General features: G+C 35.5%; 1 protein-coding gene across 2 annotated transcripts in view; it reads right to left on the bottom strand.

The window, feature by feature from the left end:
- Window positions 1–14,179, bottom strand: part of BRIP1 (BRCA1 interacting DNA helicase 1) — a 111,126-nt gene that overhangs the window by 34,374 nt on the left and 62,573 nt on the right. For both annotated transcript variants that reach the window (XM_084861650.1, XM_084861651.1), the window contains exons 15-16: window positions 8,225–8,384; window positions 7,108–7,229 (exon numbers count right to left, since the gene is read on the bottom strand). In XM_084861650.1, the coding sequence (XP_084717776.1) occupies window positions 7,108–7,229; window positions 8,225–8,384 (282 nt within the window). The remainder of the gene's footprint in view (window positions 1–7,107; window positions 7,230–8,224; window positions 8,385–14,179) is intronic.

Raw genomic sequence — 14,179 nt, 5'->3', positions numbered from 1 at the left:
ATTTTAAAACATTTGATATAATTATATGGAAGAATAAAGGAAGAGAAAGGTAAAGTAAGCTAAATTCTTATCTCATAGAGAAAATAACTAATTAATATCTAAAACTGATTAAATAAAGATAAACTGTAGAGGTAAAAATACCAGCTATAATAGCGAAAAGAAGCAGGGGCTGGGAGTAAGGTAGAAGCCAACGACTGTTAATCTAAGACTGTTACTGTATTCAGTTATAAATTAGGCTCTCAGTAAAAGCTTTATTGGACTTTTTTCAACTTGATAAAAATAATTTAAAAATAACAGTAGTTTAATTTTAATTCATGACATACACAATGGCATTCAAACAGAAGATATTGGCATGGCAATGTCTAGAGACATTTTCGTTGTCACAGCTGGTGGGAGAAGAAGGGTTTGCTACTGGCATTAAAACATCCTACAATACACAGGACATCACTCACAACAAGCAGTTATCCTGCCCCAAATCTCATTAGTGCCAATCTTGAAAAACCCTGCTATAAAGTAATTTTAAGCAACAGATCTGGAAATTTTGATGCTATAGGAAAATAAGTTGGGTAGCTTATTATATTCCCTGGCACACTGGACTATTTGGTCCAGAGTTAGAAAGCATAAACTGAACTCATTCCTAAGGTATCAAACCTTTAATCTTCATGCAAAACAAGAAAGACATGTTATACAGTGCTCTGGGCCATGGCAACAATGCAAGTGTCCCCCCTACCCCTTGGCGACTTTGTTCCTGCATATGCAAATTAACCCACCATCTTTGTTGGGTTAATTTGCATAGTCACTCCTAATTGGCTGGTGGGCATCATGAAGGTGTGGTCAATTAGCATGTTACTCTTTTATTAGGTAGATACCACTTGAACATCTTTAAAAATATATTTTATTGATTTTTTACAGAGAGGAAGAGAGAGGGATAGAGAGTTAGAAACATCGATGAGACAGGATTATCGATCAGCTGCCTCTTGCACACCTCCTACTGGGGATGTGCCAGAAACCTAGGTACATGCCCTTGACCAGAATCGAACCCGGGACCTTTCAGTCCGCAGGCCGAAGCTCTATCCACTGAGCCAAACTGGCCACTTGAACATCTTTAAAGTATAAAAATTTTTAGCCTCATGCCTCACGGTTATATAAATTTTTTCTCAGAGGAGTAAAGGCACAATACCCACGAAGAGAGGATATTTCTATGTACTCTTAAACTAAACTGTGCTAAGGAATACAATAAAATGCAATTTTAAAAATCTAAGTAGAGCTTGGCAGATGTTGCTCAGTGGTTGAGCATCAACCCATGAACCAGGAGGTCAGAATTTGATTCCCAGTCAGGGCATAATGCCCAGGTTGTGGGTTCGATTCCTAGTAAGCAGTGTGCAGGAGGCAGCAGATCAATGATTCTCTCTCATCACTGATGTTTCTATTTCTCGCTCTCTTTCCCTTCATCTCTGAATGCAATAAAAACATATTTTTTTTAAAAGAATATTGACTTGTTTAAAGAAAATCTAAGTATTGTATGCCTCAGAAATTAGACCATGCCATCAAATTGAGATGTGGATACCTGCATTATAAAGTTGAAGGCTTTTGCAGATTTTAGATCATACTACTTGACCAAAGGATTTGCTTTAGATATCCATTATACTGTGACTTAACTGCGTTAAAAGAACTTTTTAGTTATACATTTCCACCAACATCTGATCATGCAAAAGCCTTGGTTCACTTTTCTGCTTCTCAAATACTTTGCTTTAGTGCACAGAAAGTTTTCTTCTTAACTACAACACAGTTAAGTATGTCCTTATAGAATGATCAGAAGCATCTGGAAAAGGTGGAAGTGAAAAAATCCTCACTGGGAAAGTTAGCTTACTGCTTGCCCTTCAGAGTGGCCCATTATCAACATTTCATAGTGGGTTTCTTTATTTTCAGGTCCCTGAGGTATACGCAATAAATTATGACAAACTAAACAAGTCACACTTGGCTCCAAAATGAAATTTTCCTACCACTACTTTCTAGTCCCCAAGGTGGGAAAAGGAAATCCTGGTCACAGCCAAAGAAGTCATATTTCTGGCTCTAACATTCATTTTCCTGCTTCTCTAAAAGCCAAACTCTGCAATTGAGACTACAAAAGTCTTAAGTTAGTATTTTAATTTTTACTTCTATAATCTGTGCCTCAATTTAAGGAAAAAAATTAGTATCATAAAATTAACGTCACTGCCTTCTTTTCCCCCACTCAAATGACTTATCTAACTCAGACATTGATTCTAGCTTTTTAAAATAGCAATTTAGCGCTCACTTCAGCAGTACATACACTAAAATTGGAACAATACAGAGAAGATTAGTATGGCTCCTGCACAAGGATGACATGTAAAATAAGAGTTCAAATCAAACAATATAGAAAATAATGCAAAAACAGATTGTTTCATTTCCATATGATAGAATATTTGTTTGCATTTATAAATAACTTCTTATTCTTGCATGATAGTCTGAGTATTAATGTAAAAGAAAACAATAAAGTCCTAATTTGCGGTCCAGTAATTTGAAGCATGGTATTAGTTTTGGAAAAGCCATTTAAGGAAATCATTTGTCCTGGCCAGTTTAGCTCAGTTGGTTGGGCACTGTACCATGTACTGAAAGATTGCCAGTTTGATTCCTGGTTAGGCCACATGCTCAGGTTGTGGGCTCAACACCCGGTAGGGTGGTACTAGGCATGCAGGAGACAGCCGATCAATGTTTCTCTCCCTCCCTCTTTCTCTAAAAATCAATAAAACCTTTAGGAATAAATAAATAAATTTAAGAGCTAAGCCTATATGAAATTCTTTGAAGAAAACATTAGGGGCATGACCTTGTATTTGGCAAATGTTTTTGTTAAGTATGTCACCAAAAGCACAAACAACAAAAAATAGATAAAGTGAACTCATTAAAACTGCCATATTTTGAATTAGATTTTAAAAAAAAGGTCTGCTGCTTGCGTCTATAGAAGCTTATGTCAGTTAACTGGTTAAAATTTCAGAATGTCTTTTATATCCATAGTAGTACAAATAAATATTATTAACAACTTCTTTGGTCATTTATGAATTTTAAGAAACCATTTATAATGATGCTCTGATTTATTTCAGATATTAATATTTCAGATATTCAGATATTTCAGGTATTGACTACTATATTCTGGTCATTTCCAAATGATAATAGACCTTCTTAATTAGAAAAATCGCATACCTACACTGTTAAAGTTTATAAACATCAGTCTTTGGATGGATGCCTTACAAATATCCTTTAGCTGTGGAAAAAACAAATGCCAGGATTCCTTTTGGAAGTCTTAATTCTAAATCTTTTACCCCCCATGCTTCTGACTTTGGGCTTGGGCAAATGACATGCTGTGGGCAAAAGGTTAGAAAATGTGGAAGTGCTTATACAGTCAATCCTGCCTCTTGTACCCTTGCCATTGCAATGACAGTATGCTTTGGCTAGTCTGTTGGTCCATGAAAAATGAGATACATATGTAAAACAGTCCTGACGCAGTCAAGCCCAACCTACAATGGTCAAACCACAGCAGGATGACTGAGCCCAGGTGAAATTGCCCAATATGCCCAGCCTAGACCAGTGTTTCCCAACCTTCTCTCATGATGAGAATCACCTGGTGGAGTTGTTAAAACACAGATTCCTGAATCCCAACTAAGAAGTGCTAAACTAGAATTTTTGGGAACATATAGGTAAAATTGTATACTTAACTAGTGCTCTAAGACAGATTTTATATACAGAGCACTAAGTTAGGCATGCAATTTTACCTATATGTTCTCAAAAATTCTAGTTTAGCACTTCTTAGTTGGGATTCAGGAATCTGTGTTTTAACAACTCCACCAGGTGATTCTCATCATGAGAGAAGGTTGGGAAACACTGGCCTAGATCATCTACTGCCAGCCACCACACTATACACGTGTGTATCATAATAAATGTTGTTTTAAGTCAGAGTTTTAGAACTGTTTATTACACAAAAACTGATCCAGACATATGGCAAAAAGAAATACACTTCCTTTATATCTAGTATTGCAAAAAAAAAAAAAATTCCCTCTTGCCCTAACCTGTTTGGCTCAGTGAATAGAGTGTAGGCCTGCAGACTGAAGGGTCCCGGGTTCGATTCCAGTCAAGGGCATGTACGTTGGTTGTGGGTACATCCCCAGAAGGGGGTGTGCAGGAGGTAGCTGATTGATGTTTCTCTCTCATTGATGTTTTAACTCTGTCCCTTTCCCTTCCTCTCTGTAAAAAAATCAATAAAATATAGGAAAGAAAAAAAAGAATTTCCCTTTTTATCTATCCCTTATTCCTACAACTCAGATTACTCTTAGGTCTATCCCATTTGGCCCTTTTAGGAACCACTAGGGATATTAGGCAAACTAGGTCAACTTCTTTAGAACAAACCTCCTCCTCCCTACCAACACCTCATTGTCTTCTGTTATTCTACTTTGTACAACTAGAGCCACTGGAATTCAGTTAGGTAGAACTATAACAAGGAGGGTCATTACTGAGGAATGTCAAAACAGACTACAGGGTGTCTGTATGACAGACTGAGATGCTACCTGGAAAGAACTTAAAAGCCCAAATTGACATTAAAAAATGTCCAGAATCATAGTTGTTGAAAGTGAGGGTAGAGAAAATGGAAGTTAATATAATTTTTTTCTTCACAAGTAACATTTTATTTAATTTTAAGAATTTTGAAAGAATAACATATAAACACCTGTGTTCTCACTGTATTTTCTTAAAGCTTGCTTTTTACTAAAACAAACAAGTATTATAGAAAATGCTGAAGTCCTTTTTATCACTACCCTCTATGCCCATGATCGGCAAACGATGGCTTGCGAGCCATATACAGCTCTTTGGCCCTTTGAGTGTGGCTCTTCCACAAAATATCACAGCTTGGGCGAGTCTATTTTGAAAAAGTGGCGTTAGAAGTTTAAGTTTAAAAAATTTGTCTCTCGAAAGAAAATGTTTTTAAAATATATTTTTATTAATTTTTTACAGAGAGGAAGAGAGAGGGATAGAGAGTTAGAAACATTGATGAGAGAGAATCATTGATCAGCCGCCTCCTGCACACCCCCCACTGGGGATGTGCCCAGAACCAAGACACATGCCCTTGACTGGAGTTGAACCAGGGACCTCTCAGTCTGCAGGCCGATGCTCTATCCACTGAACCAAACTGGTTTTGGCTCAAAAGAAATTTCAATTGTACTGTTGATTAATGAATTTGCCAACTACTGCTCTATACCATTTATTTCTCTTCTCAGATATACTCAAATTATGAGTTTGATGTGAATCCTTTTGTATCTGTTACTTTGTATTTAGTACAAACTATTATTAGCCATAAGGGTTTTTTTCCCCAGCTCTGAAAAACTCATATATAGGTCCAAAACAGAGAAATGATTCAAGCAACAATTTAAAAAGCTAGTTTTTTGGGGGAAGGGGACTTATTTAAGACATTGGAAGAACGTGTGGTTCAGAAAGAATGGGAAAAACACTCTTTCCACTTTAATAAAGCAGTATTAGTGCAATAACATAGGGCCAAGGCAAAATGATAAGACATAAAAAAGAGACAATACCACCGCCAACAGCAGTGCCATCAGCAGCACTCAGCTTCAGCACTAATGCTGTTGATGGTGAACACAACAATTTTCCCGAGTGGACAGCAAGTGTTTCATCAGCAGCAATAGCCAGAGGCATCATTGGCCATTTTAGAACAGCAACCCTGGGCTGGAGAAAGGTAGTGGAAGGCACCAGTTACTGAAAGGAACTGATATCCCTTATGGACTTTCAGAAATTTTGAGGAGCTCCAGAGATTAGTGAAGAGTAGAAACTAGCCAGAGAAATACCGTTTGTTACTGTTAATATTATATAATTCACAGTGTCTAGTAAAATATTAATAGTAAAGAAGATAACTGCCTGGAGAAAGAATTCCTACTTTGGTAAGAAACCCTAACGGGTTGTGCTCTGGGAGGAGGGATATGAATTATACTCAATGCGGTCAGCTCAGTGGTCAGAAAAACCTCAATTTTTGGTCTCAGATTGCTAGCATCTTCAACTGCCTGTAGAAAATAAATAAAAATCCTCCTCGATCAAAGATAACATCATCTTTGGCTTCAAATTATTGCTACAAGTAATTTTTCAAATATAATGTTTAGCAAGCAATCAGTGATAATGAAGCAAAACTCCTGTTTTTGGCCAAGACCAGAATAACTGGTTTGGGAATATCCCTCCCACTGTAAGTGATTGTAAAACAGGATACAACAGATAAAGCAACTGCTTTCAAGGAGTAGACATCAGGCAACATATGACTAATCTCAGAGATAAGGGAAATCCATTAGGTGGGGGGCTCCATGATTCTCTGCTCTCTTCCTGAGTAAAACTTCCTGGCAGCAACACAGAGCACTGAACCGGCAGAATAGAGGGTCCTGCTGAGTTGAGGTGGAAGAGAGAATTTGGAGCAGCTAAAATCACTGCAATCTGCAGAGCAGGGCATGGCATTGGAAAGAAAAGAGCCAGATAGAAAAAGGGCCCCACAACTACGGGGGACCCCTGTTAGTCTGTGGCTAACAGCTTCACAGAATGCAAACTGCTGGCTCTACCTCCATAGATCTGGATAGAGTCTGAGAATATGTATTTCTATCAGATCATAGGTTATACTGATGTTCCTGACCTGGAAGCACACTTGGAAAATGACTCTGTTAAACAATAAATAGTATAAATTAAAAATATAATTGACACTCTTCCTCTCCAGAACACGCCCATACCTTTCCATTCCCCTTCTTCTTACCCCCCTGACCAGTTACTTCTCTCTCCCAAGCTCCAAGGGCCCTCTTTTTGCTTCTGTAACTTAGATTCTGACCCTACGCAGCTCAGCTGGCTCATTTCTACTACCTCTCTAACTTCCTAAATAAACTTTCTCTTATAATTTGAAAAGACAAATAAAATAAACCAGCATCTACTAAACCTTTCTCACTCATTGAGTCACTATAAAATTAAATTAAAATATCTGAAGATACAAGAAAAATGTATAGTTAACTTAACATAAAATCAATAACTTCTATAAAATTTCTTAAGACTTTAAAGGCCTACCTGAAGATCTTTAACATTTGGAAAAGGAATTCCTATTGTTATGACAGCACGGGCATTGTCATCTGAGAAATCCAGACCCTCACTCACTTTACCACGACAAACTGCTACCAGGAGGGCTCCATCTTCAGCAACAGAAAATAAACATTTTTAAAAGCACATTCAACATTCCCAGAAATTGCCTTTTCTTGTCATTTTGAAAAGCTCCGATTAAGTCATCATAGTAACAAACTTAAAAGACTCAAACTTAAAAACTCTTATGAAAGTTTTTAAAAGTTCAATGTCTTTAAATAAATGAGAAAAACAAAATTATATTTAGGTACAATGTGGTAACAAACCAATTTACAAACTATGTTTCTCAGAGAAACACACAGTAAAACCACATCAGAGTAGTAATTGGCACATGAACTAAGCAATTGTGAACCAACAGTTTTATCTTTAGAAATTGAAATGGCAACCCTTACCATTACCACAAGCATATAAAGTTCTCAGAACTATTTAAATAATTCTCAATTTGTATAATATATCATATTGAATCAAGTTAATATTAAAAAGTATGTACAACACACACAGAATACTCATCATACAAAGATAATGACAAGTATGTTATAGTATCTTTATGATCTTGCATTGTTCATAAATTGACATTCTCTAACTTTCATATTCAGTCTTCACTTATGTTTTGAAAACTCAAGTTTACCTTATGTATTAGAACAGTGGTCGGCAAACTCATTAGTCAACAGAGCGGCTCGCAAGCTGCTGTTTGCCAACCACTGTACTAGAATATAAACACAAAGTATATTATCTGCCTCAAAATGTAGGGTTCATTTGGCTAGTAAGGAAGATCTACCTGCCTTTTTTCACAACACACTGTGGGTAGTGTAGGGATGACTAAGGAATAATAACTGAATGTTTCCCCAATTGAAAACATTCACAGAATAATTCCAAATAAAAAATTTCTTTCACTTACAATATTTTCTTTTTACTCAGGAGTATAACATATAATTCTTCCTTTAAATGCAATTTAAAAAGATAACACAAATAATGTTCTAACAGCACCAACTTCTTACTTTACAGTAAAAAATCTTTTTTCATTAGTCATACAATCATTTCCAATTACCTTTTTCTCCTTTGCACTTGATCGCATCATAGTACACCTGTAGTAATTCATCAAAATCAGTTTTTTCTCCTCCCTGTGGTTCTACAATGACGGTCTTCACCAACTCCAGATTATGCCATAAACCAGTAGAGAGCCAACGTTCTTTTAACTTTTCTAATAACTAAAAAGGAGAGGGAAAGTGAATTTTGTGTGTGAAACTTACCTGAATTTGTTTAAAGCCACTGTGGCTACAACATGACTATGGCAAGCATATTAAAGTTTTTGTGTATTACATTTTTCATCTATAAAATGAGGAAAACAATAAGTCATAGAGTTGTGATTGGATTAAATTCATTAACCAATTTAGATAGCTTTGAATGATAACTGGCACTAGTAAGAGCACCATTAATGTTAACTGCTGCTATTACCATTACTATTACTACTACTACTAACACTACTAGTACTGGTGCTGCTACCACTTCTATTATGGTTCTCTTGGGAATTTCGAAAGCAGGGGAAAAAATGGAGGTATATGTATTATGACAAATAATTCCAAATAATCATCATAAAGATGCTCAACAAGCTCAGAAAAATGATACATTAACAAAATAAGAACTTCAAAAAAGATATATAAAATATAAAAAGGACCAAACAGACATTTGGAGCTGAAAGAAAACAATCATTGAACTAAAAAATTCAATAGAGGGGTTCATTAACAGACTTGACTAATCAAATTTTTAAAAATCAGTGAACTAAAAAAAAAAAATAAGTAAAATTTTAAAAAATCAGTGAACTCCTCCTGGCCAGGTGGCTCAGGTGGTTGGAGCGTCATCCCAGAAGGCTGCAGGTTGGATTCCCAGTCAGAGGACATATCCCGGTTTCAGGATGGGGTGTGTACGGAGGCAACAGATTAATATTTTTCATGTTGATGTTTCTGTCTCTCTGTCTCTCTTCTGTCTCAAAACATATCCTTGGGTGAGGATTAAAAAAAATAAAAATTAGTAACACATGTACCAACAAGAATGAACATAAATCTATATGTATTGAGTTTAAAAAAAAAAAAAGTAAATTATAGATATATAACATATAAATGATTTTATTCTTTTTATTTTAATTTATCTTTACCAGTATTGTTGAAAGTATTACAGATGTCCCTTTCCTGCAGCTCCCCCCCAGCCAATGACCCCCTCCACCCTGCTCCCACCCGACTCCAGGTCTTCACCACACTATTGTCTGTGTCCATGAGTTATACATATATGCATACAAGTTCCTAAGTTCAAAGACAATATATTATCTTATACATATATAAACTTTTTTAAAAATAAGCAACATTAATGTCTCTAAAGATGAGAGGATATGATTATGAAGGGGTACATGGAGAACATTACTCCTACATCCTAATGTCTGGAGTAATGTTTTATTTTTTGTTGAATGGTGGATACTTAGAAGTCCATTCTATTATTACTGAAATGTGCATATTAAGTTTATATATTACATACATTATACTTCACAATTAAAAAACATAAAGATAAAAACAATACTACTCTCATATTAATATGGATGTGTTAGGGGGGTTAGAATGGGTACATTTAAACTACTGATATAGTAATCCAGAGACAGATGTAGCTTGGATTAGAAAGTATTAAAAAAAATTTATGGAAATGTGAGAGGAAGGGAAAGAAGTATAGCACAAACTTTCAATTTCATATGGAGGCAAAAGTCCATCCAAGGATTTTATAGAAAAATGAACTTTATTGAACTCACTGTTTACTGTTAAGATATAAATTTAGTGATATTATGTGAATTTATATATTTTTATCCAGTGGAAATGCAAATAATTTCTGTCCATGAGAAAAGATAACCCCAAATGTAACAGATTATTAGTTTGCAGTACATTAACCAGTTTTTTATTTAGGTCAGCAATCTTATATTGTATTCCTTTATAAGTACAGAGCTCCTGTAAATACTGTCTGAATCAGCCTTAACATCATATTCATTCTCTTATTAGTCAACTAGTTGAATAAACTCTGACAGGTGATCACTTTATACTGACATGTGAGTCATGATTTTATCTTTTTGAAAATTATATTGTAGAGAAGGTGAGATTATAAAATATTTAAAATTAAAAGGATCATATCCCCAGGTTATCTGATTAGTCCAAATATAGATTATGGTACCATTCACTCATAAAGGCAACACTAGAAAACAACCAAGGTTGGGAGTTTACAAATTTTTTGCCTTTAAAATACTCGGATTGATATATTAATCTGGCAATGAGTAGGGTGAGTATGATGTTGTGATTGATAATAAGAAATATATATGTTTGGTCTTTATCCCTGCTCCAGGAACAGAAGTCCTAAAACCCTCGGGATTTCCTGAGCAATAAGAGCTTTAAGGACATCTTTTGTTCCAGTTCCTCCAATAGCTCCATGGCCATGAAGTGACATAATCTATAATAATAAAAGGGTAGTATGCTAATTAGAACAGATGTCCTTTCAGAAAAAGCAGGAACTGGAGGGAAGTCCAGGTGCTAGGTGCCTGCCAGAGGCCACAGGGAAGCCTGGATCCTGGGTGCCTGCTGGCAGCCAGAGCAAAGCCTGGGTGCCTGCTGGTGCTGGAGGGAAGCCTGGGTCCCAGGTGCCAGAGGGAAGCCACTGTGGGCAGCCGAGGGAAGGAAGGACGACTCTTGCACAAATTTCGTGCATCAGACCTCTAGTTTGTTTATAACAAGCCCCTTTGAACCACACGTGAGTATATGGTTTTTTGTTTTTTTTTAATATATTTTATTGATTTTCTTACAGAGATGAAGGGAGAGAGATAGAGAGCTAGAAACATCGATGAGAGAGAAACGTAGACCAGCTGCCTCTTGCACACCCCCTATCGGGGATGTGCCCACAACCAATGTACATGCCCCTGGCCAGAATCGAACCTGGGACTTTTCAGTCCGCAGACCGACACTCTACCACTGAGCCAAACCGGTTTCGGCATTGCACCACACGTGAGTGTATGTTAATTAGACTTTGGACAGTCCCTAAGTAACCTAAAGATGGTGGATGGTTCCCAGGGGAATCAACCATATTATTAGAGGGTTGGGCCACCCCCAACCTCCAGGGAGGGAAGAAGGGCTAGAGATTAAATCAATGGCCAATAGCCAATGATTTAATCAATCGAGCCTAAGTTAGGAAACTGCCATTAAAATCTAAAAAATATGGAGTTCAGAGAGCTTCCTCCTTATGCAGGAGGGAGTAAGCTCCAGTAATTGAGATCCTCCTAGATCTCACCCCATATACTTCTTCATCTGGCTGTTCGTTCTGTATCTTTTATAATATCTTTTATAATAAACTGGTGGAGGTAAGTCAATGTTTCTGAGTTTTGTGAACTACTCTAACAAATTAAAAAAAGAAAAAAGTAAATAAAATATAGCAAAAAATACCAATTATTTTTATGAAAATGGTCCATCACAAACTTTCAGTTTTAGATAAAATATTTAGGTCTACAGCTTTCCCATTATCACTCAAACTGCAAATTTACATAGCTAAATTACTTCCCCCTTACTAGAGAAATCATACAAATAACTAAACACATATATAATTCAGTTGATTTTTAAATTCTCTTGAGTATCATAACTAGGTATCTAAAAGTCAAATAACTTAGAGGAAAGTACACTGACACAAAGCCATCTCTCAGGTTTAAGATTTATATATATGAAAAATATGAGTCATCTCTGTTACAAAATAGTTTACTCAGCACATCAAGAGCAAATACTATTCACACAAAGAGACTAACCCACATATAGTGACATAGGTGATTTAATCTATTAATTGGTGTTTATATCATTTGGATTTGGTAAACTCAGATACTTTTTTTTTTTGGTCAGATCTCACAAATTAAAAGACACTTTGGAATGTTTGAACCTTATCTGGTTATTGTCATTTTACCTTTTTAAACTTCTTAAAACTGGTATCTCACTAGGGAGGCCATAAGTTAGAATGCAACCTAGTGGGGAAATCCTGCATTTGCTCAATGTCTATAGCTTTTACACAGTTCCAGATGTTCAGTACATTAATAATGCACTAACTCAAAGCCTCTTTTTGAAACTTTAGAAAGTGCAAATTGCATTAAAACCTCTTTGCCCTCATTAATGGTATTGTTACAATCCTAGTCCTCTGGAAAATGTTTTTTGGCATGTGTTTAACTTTATAATATTGCCATTTACTCACTTTAATAGCCAGTACTCAAGTCTTAATGCTTTTTAATAGGCCTGCCTAAACAGACTACCATCTTTTGTAATCTTTTCCATATAATTTACTCATATGTAAAACCTGTCATATTTTTCCATATGAAGGTGATTCTTCACTATTCATTTCAATATTTAAGAAATTTTTTACTAGATTTTATTCAGTTATAATGTACCTATAGATGGCACATGTTAGGAATAAAATATAGTTCCTTATAAATAATAATAAAAATTAAAAATAAACTAGTAGTTTTTCATAACTTTTTGAATTACAGTAAAAATGAATATATGCTTGCCAAAACCGGTTTGGCTCAGTGGATAGAGCGTCGGCCTGAGGACTCAAAGGTCCCGGGTTCGATTCCGGTCAAGGGCATGTACCTTGGTTGCGGGCACATCCCCAGTAGGGGGTGTGATAGAGGCAGCTGATCGATGATTCTCTCTCATCGATGTTTCTAACTCTCTATCCCTCTCTCTTCCTCTCTGTAAAAAAACTCAATAAAATATATATATTAAAAAAAAATGAATATATGCTTAATTCTTGCTATTCAAACATCTGTATTCAAACATAAAATATGGAAAATACAAGTTTCTATGGAAACAACTTCCTATATTCTAGCTTTATCGTGATTATCTGTTTCAGCATCACTTTAAGAGGCTCTGTTATATTTCAAGATCAAGTTTTCAACAAATTTGAATACAGTCAGTAATGAATTAGGAATAATAATATGAAGGAATATCATCATGAAGTGTAAGATCCATTTTAGTTCTTGGCCAAATAAAAGGTCCTACAGTCCTTTCTCATAAGAAAAATTCCCTCACATAATTTTGTTAAAAGAATGAGGACTCTAGCTGAAACCAGTTTGGCTCAGTGGCAGAGCGTCGGTCTGCGGACTGAAAGGTCCCGGGTTTGATTCTGGTCAAGGGCATGTACCTTGGTTGCGGGCACATCCCCAGTGTGCAAGAGGCAGCTGGCCGATGTTTCTCTCTCATCGACGTTTCTGGCTCTCTTTCTCTCTCCCTTCCTCTCTGTAAAAAATCAATAAAATATATTTAAAAAAAACAAAAAACGAATGAGGACTCTGAAAATATTAGAACTACACTACTGTTACTGACATTTATTTACAGTAATTTATTGATACATTATGATAAAAATATACAATGATATATACAATGTAAAAGATTTCAAATTAAGTAGAATTGCAGAAATAACTCATAGATTCTCATGATATTCTACTTTGTTGAAATCTCTTGGATAGAAAACAAGAACTGAACAGCTATCTATGTATGAAAAAAATTGACTCTTTTAAAACATAAATTCCAAATTTCTTTTTATTGATCAACATAGTTGGGTTCATCAATGACTAAACAAAATATTTTATTAAAATGCATATATTTGACCAGTTTTGCTACTTAAGAGTTAAGTATCGGCTAACTAAATGTTGGCTGAAATCTGAACAAATAAATTTATTTACACAAATTCATTTTTATGTTTCGTTCCTTACCAGAGTAGATTAATTGTAGGGAGAGAGGAAAAAAAAAAAAAGCAACTCATTTTCTACCCCTCCATTAAAAGGCTAATAATTAAATTAAACTATAAATGTACCTGCACTATTATAATCTAATCATAATCTAGGCTGAGAAGAAAATAAATCAGATGTGTAACCACTACAGTGTTTCCTAAAAAGTACTACTTTCAGGTGCTGCCAACCTGAATCTGCTATAAACCTGTTGCTATAAAA

The sequence above is a fragment of the Pipistrellus hanaki genome, assembly GCF_964339955.1.
Source record: "Pipistrellus hanaki genome assembly, chromosome: 16".
Lineage (NCBI taxonomy): Eukaryota > Metazoa > Chordata > Mammalia > Chiroptera > Vespertilionidae > Pipistrellus > Pipistrellus hanaki.
Note: the sequence above shows the minus strand (reverse complement) of the source record. Positions and strands in the feature narration are given on the sequence as shown.